The sequence below is a fragment of the Phocoena sinus genome, chromosome 8, assembly GCF_008692025.1.
Source record: "Phocoena sinus isolate mPhoSin1 chromosome 8, mPhoSin1.pri, whole genome shotgun sequence".
NCBI lineage: Eukaryota > Metazoa > Chordata > Mammalia > Artiodactyla > Phocoenidae > Phocoena > Phocoena sinus.
In genome coordinates this window covers 44,069,156-44,081,953 of record NC_045770.1, presented here as the reverse complement: position 1 = coordinate 44,081,953, position 12,798 = coordinate 44,069,156, and the positions used below count along the sequence as shown (strand labels likewise).

Sequence of the window (12,798 nt, the reverse complement as noted above, 5' to 3'; positions counted from 1 at the left end):
CATCTGAGGCTCTGCAATTTAAGTATATTACTCAATATCACTGTTTTAAGCCATTTTTAAACAGCCCATTGGAAATGACATTAAGTTGAGACATTGCTTTTATTGTCCAAATAATCAAGGTTGTCCTCTGGTGGCGAACCAAGCCAAAAAGAAAGAGCTCTGAATTTTGTCATAAATAGTATTCCCCTCTCTAAACAGTTCTGACATTAAGCATTCCAGAGAATTTGATCTTTATGAGAACGAAATAGAGATACGTGACATTTTATTCCTGTTTTCCACAATATTTTTATATGTGTTATGATTAAACTTTCAGAGCCATTGGAATACGTTTTGCTGGCCTAATTGCCAACATGGTTGCAAGTCATTTGTGAGTAAAATTATGCCAAATGTCTTCAACCGTTTTACATCCCGAAGCTGTATTTACAAGGATAAGAATATTTATAGCTACCCTCTATTCTAAATACATTATAAACCTAAAGCCTTCACAGTTAATAATGATGATGACAGCTAAGAAATGAGCAACAAAACTTAAGCTCATTATCTCCATTTCTTTCCTCTAACCTATGAATCAATATTTACTTTATATTAAGTACGCATTCATTTCCTGCTTTTCACTCATCTATCTATTTCTGACACATCTATTCCTGCTCTGCGAATTTTCATGGTGCAATGTCTTCTATGACATTCTGATGAGAATGGATGTGCCCGGTTTGGGCAATGGGTCAACTTTGAATTCAGGAATGTAAGAATGTGACTAATTAGCATGATTATAATTTAGAACAATGTTCCCCAGCATCATTGCAGGTAACGCTTTTTCAAAAATGGCTTACCCTTAAAAAACACATGTACACACACATTTCAAGAACTAGTCAGTTCTCTTCATGAATTCTTTCCCTAAATAAAAGACACCCTTTTCCACATTTCATTATCTGTTAGGTGTCTCTATAAGATGCTCAAAATTATAGGGACACTATGCTCACTAGAGAACCCACTCCCAATCCAAATTAGCACAGTCCATTCATCAGCTTATATTAACCAGTGTAGATGAGTCTCACTTAAAGAAGGTCAGCTACATTATCCTCTGTAAATATCACTCTGTGACACCATGTAATATAGGGCAAATAAGTCACTTCTTAACCCATATTTTAGCTCTTAAAATGTATTTCTCACAAATGGAGTCTATATTCAATGAGTCAGTAAAAGAATCAGAATAATCTTAATGTAGTGGGAATGTCATTTGATACAGCCACCATGGAGAACAGTATGGAGGTTCCTTAAATAACTAAAAATAGAACTACCATACGACCCAGCAATCCCACTACTGGGCATATACCCCGAGAAAACCATAACTCAAAAAGAGAAAGGTACCACAATATTCATTGCAGCTCTGTTTACAATAGCCAGGACATGGAAGCAACCTAAGTGTCCATCAACGGATGAATGGATAAAGAAGATGTGGCACATATATACAATGGAATATTACTCAGCCACAAAAAGAAACAAAATTGAGTTATTTGTAGTAAGGTGGATGGACCTAGAGTCTGTCATACAGAGTGAAGTAAGTCAGAAAGAGAAAAACACATACCGTATACTAACACATATATATGGAATCTAAAAAAAAAAAAAAGGTTCTGATGAACCTAGGGGCAGGACAGAAATAAAGACGCAGAGGTAGAAGATGGACTTGAGAACACGGGGAGTGGAAATGGTAAGCTGGGACGAAGTGAGAGAGTGGCATGGACATATATACACTACCAAATGTAAAATAGTTAGCTAGTGGGAAGCAGCCGCATAGCATAGGGAGATCAGCTCTGTGCTTTGTGACCACCTAGAGCGGTGGGATAGGGAGAGTGGGAGGGAGACGCAAGAGGGAGGGGATATGGGGATATATGTATACATATAGCTGATTCACTTTGTTATACAGCAGAAACTAACACAACATTGTAAAGCAATTATACTCCAATAAAGTTGTTAAAAAAATTATATGGTTATATCTGTAAGTGCCAAAAACTTATCTGGTAGAATTCAGCAGCCAATTCTATGTTTATTAATATAAAAACATAATGTCATTTACTATAAAGCAGATCTAGCTGCTGAAATTTTAGCGACATACAAATAAACTCTCAAACAATTACTAAAAAAAAATCTTAATATAAATAGGTATACGGCATTGTGAATAAAAGCAACAAATACTAACGGCTTGATTAAACTTTCAGCTTTCTAGAAATCTTTGTGTCACAAAATTACAAATTCCTTGATTTTAGTTATCCTCAATAATGAATAAATGAGAGTATATCTGAGAATGAATATAAATGAGAGGAAAAAAATGAGAGTATTAAAAACCATGAATAATACAAAATTAGTTTAAATTAGGTCTAGACACACAGATTCCCTGCCCACCTGTATTTACTAATTGGCCCTTACCACAACTTTCTCTTCTACCGCAACATTCTTTAAGTGGGCATTGTTAACATGCACAGAGTTTTTGCTCCTATGCTCTTTCCTGGACCAACTCAACACTGCCTAGGCACAGCACAAACAGAATTATATTATCCCTTCTATTTCCCCCAGCATCTCCTAAAATTCTGCCAAACTAGACATTAAATCAGCTATGGGAAGATGAAAATAGTTAATATTCTGTAACTTAAATAAACTAATTGTATTTAATCCAGAATTTTATGTAAATATTTTCAGCCCCAGAAACCTTTAATTAGCATATTTTCATTTGATAGTTCAGAAAACTGAAGCTCATAAAGATGTTAAGTGGTCACCTAAGTGGTGCCTCACATCAGCATCTCGCAGTAATTTAGAAATATTGAATAAATAGTACTTCCCTAAATATTAATAAGGGTGGGGGGACGAAAGTATCTTGACATAAAAGCTATCCTGCAAGATAAATGAACAACCTATTTCCTATGGTGTTTGGAAACATGCAAATCTAGTTAATTCTAGATGCAATTTTAAATGAATAGCAATAAATAACATCTGCAGCTAAAATGCAGTATTTACTGTGTCAAGCTCAGTTCAAAATATTTTATTACTTCATTTAATCTTTGTATCGTGCTTGAGTGGTAAGTATTATTATCTTCCTCCTTTCACACAGGTGGAACAGAGGCACAGAGGGTTAGGTCACCCAGGTCACCACGTCAGCAGGGAAGGCAATCTGCTTCAGAGTCTGCACACTGAACTGCTGTAATACGGTGTGTGTGGCATCAGTGGATGATATTTATTTCTTTAATCTGCAGATGTCAAAAAGTATATCTACTCCAAGGGTTAGACACTGACAAAGGATGTCACATGATGTCTGTTAAATATTAGAATGGATCACATCACTATCAGAAAAGAAATCTAAGAACAAGAAGGATACTTGTAAAGCTAAGGAAACCTAGGGAAACAACTGCAGACAGATTACGAGTTGAGAAACATTGTAAGTCTCCTTTAAACAATGGTGTCAGTCAGACAGTAAGCCTAAGAGGCACTGGCCCCTGCAAATAGCAGCTGTGGGCAAAAATACTGATAGACATGGATGGATCTCTTCAGGCACCTCCATGCTCCCTGCCAACATGAACATGAGTAATGTACCCACGCAAGGCTTCTCCAAGTACATGTGTGTCCCTGTGAGTACTGGGAAGAGATTGGAAGATTACTGCTAGAGATTAAACCTGGATTAATATCTGAAACAATGAACAGTTAATTCAGATTATGTATTTATTTTGTGACCAGAATTAAGTAAATATTATCATAGCTATGAAATCAGGGAAAAACTAACTCAGGTGAGGTTCAGTAAATACTTGAATAAACTGCCAAACTGATCAAAGAATGAATCACTTAGCACCATGATGAGTTTTGATTAAATATTTGTAAACCAAGCTCTAATTCTTTAATTTGGTGACCGTTTTTTCTATTTCAGATAATAATTTATTCATTCTTTAGCCTGTTGCATACTAGCTAGTAAAGAGAGTTAGATTACTCAAAAAGTAGAGGGTACTCTAAGCTTCCACAGGAAGGATCAAGACACCAGCGTACATCAGCTTTTAGGGAAGAGAATACCTAATAAAAAACCTAGTACTTCCTTATTCTCTGGGAAGATGAGGCACATTGCTTCAACCAATTAATACATTTGTGGCATCTAAGAAAAAGTCTATCCCATTTAAGAAAGAGTTATCAAGATGCTAAAGAAGAATAAATTCCTAAAATCATATCTAGCATGTGGTTATTTTGAAAACCACTTATTAACATAGGCAGAACACTCTATGACATAAATCACGGCAAGATCCTTTTTGACCCACCTCCTAGAGAAATGGAAATAAAAACAAAAATAAACAAATGGGACCTAATGAAACTTCAAAGCTTTTGTACAGCAAAGGAAACCATAAACAAGACCAAAAGACAACCCTCAGAATGGGAGAAATACTTGCAAATGAAGCAACTGACAAAGGATTAATCTCCAAAATTTACAAGCAGCTCATGCAGCTCAATATCAAAAAATCAAACGACCCAATCCAAACATGGGCAGAAGACCTAAATAGACATTTCTCCAAAGAAGATATACAGACTGCCAACAAACACATGAAAGGATGCTCAACATCACTAATCATTAGAGAGATGCAAATCAAAACTACAATGAGATATCATCTCACACCGGTCAGAATGGCCATCATCAAAAATCTACAAACAATAAATGCTGGAGGGGGTGTGGAGAAAAGGGAACCCTCTTGCACTGTTGGTGGGAATGTAAATTGATAGAGCCACTATGGAGAACAGTATGGAGGTTCCTTAAAAAACTAAAAATAGGGGCTTCCCTGGTGGCGCAGTGGTTGGGAGTCCGCCTGCCGATGCAGGGGACACGGGTTCGTGCCCCGGTCCGGGAAGATCCCACATGCTGCGGAGCGGCTGGGCCCGTGAGCCATGGCCGCTGAGCCTGCGCGCCCGGAGCCTGTGCTCCGCAATGGGAGAGGCCACAACAGTGAGAGGCCCGCGTACTGCAAAAAACAAAATGAAACAACAACAACAACAAAAATATATATATAAATGAATCCTTACATTTAAAGGATAGAAAACAGGAAACCAGATGAGGGATTAGCTGTGAAGAGCTTGAGACATTATAGTGCAGGAGATGCTCTAGTTAGTTAGGTTAGTTTTTCAGGCCTTTTCAGAAATCCTAAAATGGAAAAATTTTTTCTTTGCCCTCCCAAAGCTCGCCCATCATTATGCCCATTCCCTTCACAATACCTAGAGAACTCCTATTGCTTACTTGGGATAATTTCTAGATTGAATGAAGGGGCAGAATCTCGGAGTCTTGACTAGATGGAGGAAGGAGTAAATCTCGAAATCGTTCTGTCAAAAGAAAAATTAAACAACCAGGCTATGAAAAAAAGTCATAAAAGAATTTCAAAATAGAATTATTTCCTATTCTTTTAATTTGTTAACTATTTTGACTGCATATCTTGTACATTTTATGTACTACCAAAATAGGTTTTTATTTCACTTTAATGACTATGGCATATTTTTCTAATTAAGATGTCATAACAACTGCATATATAAAAATAACAAGTATTTAGTATTAGTTTATACTAATAACAAATTAGTATAAACTAATATTAAATCTTATAATTGAAAGGTTAGAGGAAACATATATGACCAATAAATATACCAAGAGATGCACAAACTCATTAGTAACCTGGGAAATAAGAATTAAAACCACACACCATAAGATAGCATTCACATTATGTGGCATTCAATTGACAGAAATTATCTCACAAGACCAAGTGTTAGGATTGTATCAACATAAGCTCTTATATAATTCTGGCGGAAATGCAAGTTGGTGCAATAAGCTTTGGAAAACAATTCCGTATTATCTTTTAAGTTTAACTTTTGCATACCCTATGAGCCAATATTTCCTTCGCTAGGTATATACTCTGCAGAAACTTTCAAATATGTCTCAGGCAGAAGAAAAAGAATATTCATAGCAGCACTGGTCAGAACAACATAAATGGAAACAACTCAATTGCCTAGGAACAGGAGAATGGATAGTTTGGTGGTATATTCACACAATAGAATATTCGTTGAAGTGAAACAATGAATTCAGTTACAAATAAAAACACAGTGAATCATACTAGTATGATGTTGAGTGAAAAAAATACCAGCAGATTACATATAGAAGAATATTATTTTTTGTTGAGTTAAAAACTAACTAAGCAATGTGTTATTTGGGTAATGTTATATATGAAACAAAGAAAATCAGTGAAAAAGGGATGATGTACACAATTCAGGACAATGGTTACCTTTTAGAAGGAGTGAGGGGATGAAATAGGAGAAAAGCAAAAAGGCAGGTGAAAGAAATTGTTAATAAAGTCATATGTATTCATATTAGCAGCATAAATCAGTGATGAATGAGAGCAGAATTGTCCAATGATGACAGTGGGTCATGAACCAAGAATCTGATTAATACAATGCTGTACTCATGAATTCAATACGAAGGAAAGAGGGAGAAAGGGAGGAAAAGAAAGAGGAAGAGAAAGAGAGACAGGGAGGGAAGAAGTGAGACAGGGAAACAGAAAAGAAGAGAAGGGAAAAAATGGAGTGTGGAGAAAGGAAGAATCCTCAGTTCTACCTTAGAAATAGTTATAACGAAAAGCTATCTGCCCTGATAATCTATCACTCTAATACTGATCCCAACATTTCTAGGATTAGATAGTCACTATCTCTAGAGTCATCCCTAGGGAAGGCTTCCTTGATCCCTCCTCTTTCTTTCTTTCTTCCTGCCAAATCTGGAATAGATGTGCCCTGCTGGGTAGTCCTAGTACACTCTGTGCTACGCTCTCAATGGAATCTATAATATTACATTTTTACTGTTATATACATTGTGTCTATCCACCCCTCTCCCTCCTCCTAGTAGATGGGTATTGTGCCACCAGGATGCAGAACACTATCTGATACATATTAAGGTGTTAGATAAATATTTGTTGAAAGACTATTTCTGATTTCCATTTTACTGGATACAGAAAACTGTTTGCCTAGGTTAATCTCAACTCCTTTTAGAAGAGCCCCACTGGTCATCGATCAACCATAAAAAGCCAGGGGACCTGTACTCTAGCCTGGACAGAGTCACACCATCAGGCTGAGAACAGAGTACAAAGCTCTGAAACGCTGCACTGCAGTAAATCCATCACTAACAAAAGGTCGAGCAATTTCCACAAAATACTGAAAATCTACACTTGATGATGAACTCACCCTTTCCAGGCTACTGAATAGCCAGGACGTTAAACATTTGTGAGTACAGTGGTTAACAAGTATTGGCTGAGAAACAGGATGTGGATTTTATCCTCATATTTATTAAAGTAGATCGAATCAGATGTTTAGCTGACCTCTACTCTGCATTTTCTTTTCACCACTCTGACAGTTCTTACAATACAACTTGGAGAGGAACTAAGAAAATTCAAACAGAGGTGGCTGTACCCTACAGTCCACAAATCCAAGAAAGCATACTTTATTTTTCTCTCCTTTAGGCACACTTACTCTTTAATTTGAGTTCATATTTTTTTTAATTAAATTCTACTATTAACTGATATGCTGCTTTTTTTTGTGTGTGTGGTACATGGACCTCTCACTGCTGTGGCCTCTCCCGTTGCAGAGCACAGGCTCCGGATATGCGCAGGCTCAAGCAGGCCATGGCTCAGGCCCAGCCGCCACCGCGGCATGTGGGATCTTCCCCGGACCGGGCACGAACCCGTGTCCCCTGCATCGGCAGGCGGCACTCGCAACGCACTGCACCACCAGGGGAAGCCCATATGCTGCTATTTTTCATCAACGAAATTAATGATTATTTCAATGAACGACTAGTAATTTTTCTGATGACATGACCCATGCTTTTCAGTCTACTTCCCAATTTATGTAGCATCCCATTAAATGAGTGATTTGCAGTGTTTCTCTTTTTCCTTCTTTTGCCCCCCATTTATTGCCTTTCCTAAAATGGGTCTTGAAAAATAAAAGCAAAACCCAACAACAAATATGAACTTTACACATCAAGTAAAGAACTGTTCAATCAAATAGCTATATTAAATATGATATATCCTTGGGTGGTTGAAAATTAATATAAGTTTAAAAATTTCTGGAGATGACATTATACTGACAGGACTAAAAAACAAACAAAAAACCCACCCTCTACACACACAGCAAAAGTAGCATATAAGAGATCATTTATTAAGCTACCCAAACTATGAAATCTATAATTAGTATTCCTACATCTGGAGCATCCTTTAATCTGAGTATCATAAATGCAAGGAATACCAAGTGAACATGAAAACTCTTGAGTAGCTAGCGCGACTGTCAAAAAAAAAAGTTCACATATACACAAACAGAAAATATACACAGTACCTTAAAACTGTCCTTTTTAAATTTTCCATTTTTATACCATATATATAAATCCTAAATGAGAATAATTAACTTTTTTCCCATAAAAGTATAATGATTGCTTATTTTTTCTTTATGAGAATAAAAATAAATGATAAAAATTATCCTTAGAAAAGTCAAGGTAAATGAAAAATTGTTTCAAATGCTTACATTAACCTTCTTTATGTCTCCTAAATTTCAGATATTAGCATCCCATTCTTGTATCTGATGCTAAGGAAAAGACCAAAATAATTATGTTTCCTTTGTTAAATAGCAAAAAATTTTTAAATAATTCTTCTTTTCCTTAGAGTAAAATGTCACACCAGCTGATCTGCTTTCTCAGTAGGCCCAAAGTCTGTTTCTTAAGAAAATGGCAGTTATCCAAAAACTAGAGCTCAGTCCTTTCACAGGGCTTCTTAGAACAATTTCATTAAAGCCACTGAAAAGAACCAGAGGATTTTCTGCAAAGTGATATTTTGATGAGCTGACTAATGATGTGATAATGTCTGACCGTAATCTTCTACCAGTAGGGGATATATCTTAATTAACACAAGCTTTTGTAGCCTTTCACCCACTGTTTCTTTCTCTCATTCAATCAACAAAAGGATTCCCAGGCAACAAGACCTGGATGACATGCTGTGCACAATTACATTAATTTGGGTTCCCTGGACAACCAATTGTGAGACAATATACTTATTTATTTGAAAACAAAGATGAGAAAAACTAAAATACTCTTTCCAATTTTAACAAACTGTTTTGTACATTTATATGTGACTCAAATTCTTTATTTTCCCTTTAGCGGAAAATAGGCAATCTGCAATCCTCCCCAACATGCAGAACGTAACAAAAGCAATAAACATTTGCATAACAAAAAAACAGTATGCATATATATTCTTGGAATGAGAAAAAATAAAGTCTTCTCTCTACCACTATAATAATAAGGAAGAGAAAAAGCAAAAGCACAGTCAGCAGGTAGCCTCCAGCTGTCAGTTACATCAGAGTCTGTCCTTAGGTGCAGGGGAATTGCCTTTCCCAGAACAGCTCAATCCCAGTGACTGAACAAGGCAGAGGGTAGTTTAGCTGTACACAGGCAAACTCTGATGGGTAAAATTTGCTCCAAAGCTTCCTGCCACTTTGGCTGAGCCTTCATAGAGAATACATGGTGGTTCAGGTTCTTCCTGTACCCAGTTTCACTGCTTCCTCTTTCCTTCACAGGTGTTTGATCTCTAATAAGCATTTTACATTCACAAATTACTTCTCATGAATCAGTTTCTGGTGAACCCAACCTGCAACAGGTGGGTTTGACAGAACTGCACTTTGTACTTAGAGCTTCTGCAGTGTCCTTGGTTACTACTGGGTGAGATGCATGAATGTGTAGTTAGTCAGAATAAGTCATTTCCTTTCCAGCTATTTCCAGAGGTACATAACTAACACCTTCACTGCAATAGAGATGCTCATTGTTAAGAAGAATTGCTCTCAGGAAATGCCCCTCAGACACACATACCCTGGGACAAGTAATACCATCTAATCTGGGCTGATGATGGGAAAAATAAAACAAGTGGCCTTTCAGGGCACATAGTATACTAGCCAGTTGCACCATGCCCCATGCTGAGGTCCATAAGACGCACACAGCCATCAAGCCTCCAGGTGACAATGTCAGTGGAAATGTAGAAAAATTATAATTTAGGTTGGTACGAAAAATGTATAGGAAATAGAGGTTAAACAGTCTAATGTATAGGGTAGCCTGAACACTCTTATTATAGTGGTTTTGTCCCTTATCATGAAATGTAGTAACTTATTCAACAGTAATAAGCTAAGAAAGATAAATGATTAATTTAGAAGTAAAATATTGGGACTTCCCTGGTGGTCCAGTGGGTAAGGACTCTGCGCTCCCCATGCAGAGGGCCCAGGTTCGATCCCTGGTCAGGGAACTAGATCCTGCTTGCACATCACAACTAAGAGTTTGGCATGCTGCGACTAAGAAGTCTGCATGCCACAACTAAGAAGTCCGCATGCCGCAACTAAAGATCCTGCATGCCACAACTAAGACCTGGCACAGCCAAAATAAGTAAATAACGTAATTTATAAATAAATAAACATTTAGAAAAATAAAAGTAAATATTAAATTTATTTGTCTTTTCAAGAAAGTTGATGATGAACATGCAACTTGAACAAAATGTTTGTATTTTGCCATCCACCCTGGAAGCCATAACAATTTCACTGAACACATGAAAACATGTCAAATCTGTTGATAATGAATCAGCATCTACTTCAAAAGTTATTCATTAGTTTTATGAAAGCTGGTCCAACGATGATAATTTAACACATAAATATGTAGAAGGTGCAGTAGGTGATCAATGTCATGAAAAAAAGTAACTTGACAATAACTGGGATCCAGGTGGCTTGGTCTTTGTGCATGCCAAGCTATTCATCAAAAGATAATAAAGCTATTCTAAATTTTATAGAATTGCTCAAAAACTGGACCATTAATACATGGAAGGTGAGTTGGAATGAGAAAAGATTATATTCGAAGCGTCCACAAACATCTTAAACTCTCTTACCCTCCTTCCACGATTGTCTATCTCAACATTCTCTGCTGCAAGGCAGAGTTTATCCCCAAGGGTCTCTAGCTTGTATTTGTCATGTTAGGAAGAACAGGTACTTTGTTTAATCTTTCTTTTTCTCTCCTAACTTTCCTTTCTACATCAACTTCCTGTTCTTTCTTCGTCTTGCTCTTTTTTTTTAAAAATGAAACTTAATCCTTTCCAATGAAAATTCTTCTCTCTCACTTCTCTTAGTCATTTTCTACCCACTCCATTTACTGTATCACAAAAACCCAATAATATTAATAGTTCCCCAAACACATCCTTTTCTTTGGAAAGGAAATTATACAGAGAAAATAAGCTGGTCAAGTCCATGTTCTGGTTAGTGAGGTAGGGACTGGAGGCAAGCTCTTCAAACACATACACTTTGACAACTTTTACACAAATACAAAAGAATGGGGTCTACCTATTGGAGTTAAAGAAGAAACAATGGCATGATGAAGAGGTAAATTTAAGACTAACAATAAGACATGAGAAATGTTCCTTTTACCTAGAAGTGCAAACACCAAGAGTAAATTATGAAAAAAAAAATGAAAAGAGGAGAAAAAAAGGAGATTAATTGATAAGGGGATTCTGACAGTGGCTAAGTGTACTTATTCAATTCATGCATTCTGGAATTAAGGTGGATTCAAAGACTCACTGGGCCTATGGTGATACAGAGTAAAGCCAAAACTATTAACTTCCTATAAGAAGTTACTGGTCTACTGTAGTTAGGTTTTGGTTCCTAAGAAAATGGTGTCACCTTAGAGTCAATGTTTAGTTCCCCCAAAGATGAATATTTCTTTCACCCATGCACAGCCACACTGCCAAATAGCTCCAAGCAACCCTGCCAAATGCTACAGGGTAAGAGGATCATTTAATAGTTTAATTTTTGACATGTAGAAGGGTTTTTTCTCAAAGGGACTTAACCATCCCTTTATTAAAGGTGTTCACAATCTATGAACTGACTCAGATCTAGGAATTGGATGAAGAGCTGTGACTCTCTACTGAGATGATTCAGGTTATCCCTCTGTTTGCCAATCTTTGAGTTTTCTTTTCATTTGTGTACAAATCAAGTAGGCTTTACGAGGCTGTCCTTCTACTTGAGTCCTAAGGACACCATGGTCAGTCAACACCAAAGATCTCAACAGGTCACTCCATTCTGATCACTGCTCTGGACATGCTGCCCATAATGGTAACCACACCCAGCTTGACTTTATCAGTTAAGTGCTGCCTTGTAACCCCTGCCTCTCAGGGACCTCATCATCTCCTACTGAGTTCAAGCAGCCAATGATAGCCTCTCTCGTTTGTCATTCTCAGCCTGCAAACTGTCACCATAGAGCTTTTCAAGTGTTCTAGAATGCCTATCACCAATGTATTTCTCAAAGCTGTAGTGAAAGAATCGTTCATGAGCGTTTAGTTAAGGGGTTGATAGCCATCATATATAATAAGTTCTCTTCAGCTTTCCAATCTCTCTGAGGTATTGGATAACTTCATCTACAATATGTCTAAGACGTCTATAAGCATATATACCGAAGAGTTAAGAATAAATATGGTTAAGGATTTGAGATGGAAGTTTGAAAGGCATTAATTTTTATTTTATCTGTATCTTGTTTGTATTTTAAAGAGAACTTATATAAGAGTAATCATTTTTAAAAAGATAGATGTGTATACTATCTCACACACACACACACACACACACACACACGCCTTCAATGGTACTTGTCATTTACACTCCCTACAGTACACCTTTGTAACACTATCCACTCCTCTACCTCCTGAGGAAGACATAACACTGATGCAGAAACAGCATGCATGCATGCAC

General features: G+C 36.9%; 1 protein-coding gene across 1 annotated transcript in view; it reads right to left on the bottom strand.

Moving 5' to 3' along the window:
- NOX4 (NADPH oxidase 4) overlaps positions 1 to 12,798 on the bottom strand; it is a 147,262-nt gene that overhangs the window by 33,212 nt on the left and 101,252 nt on the right. Inside the window, 2 exon segments of the mRNA XM_032640633.1 lie at positions 5,255 to 5,283; positions 5,285 to 5,337. Of these exon segments, the coding sequence (XP_032496524.1) occupies positions 5,255 to 5,283; positions 5,285 to 5,337 (82 nt within the window).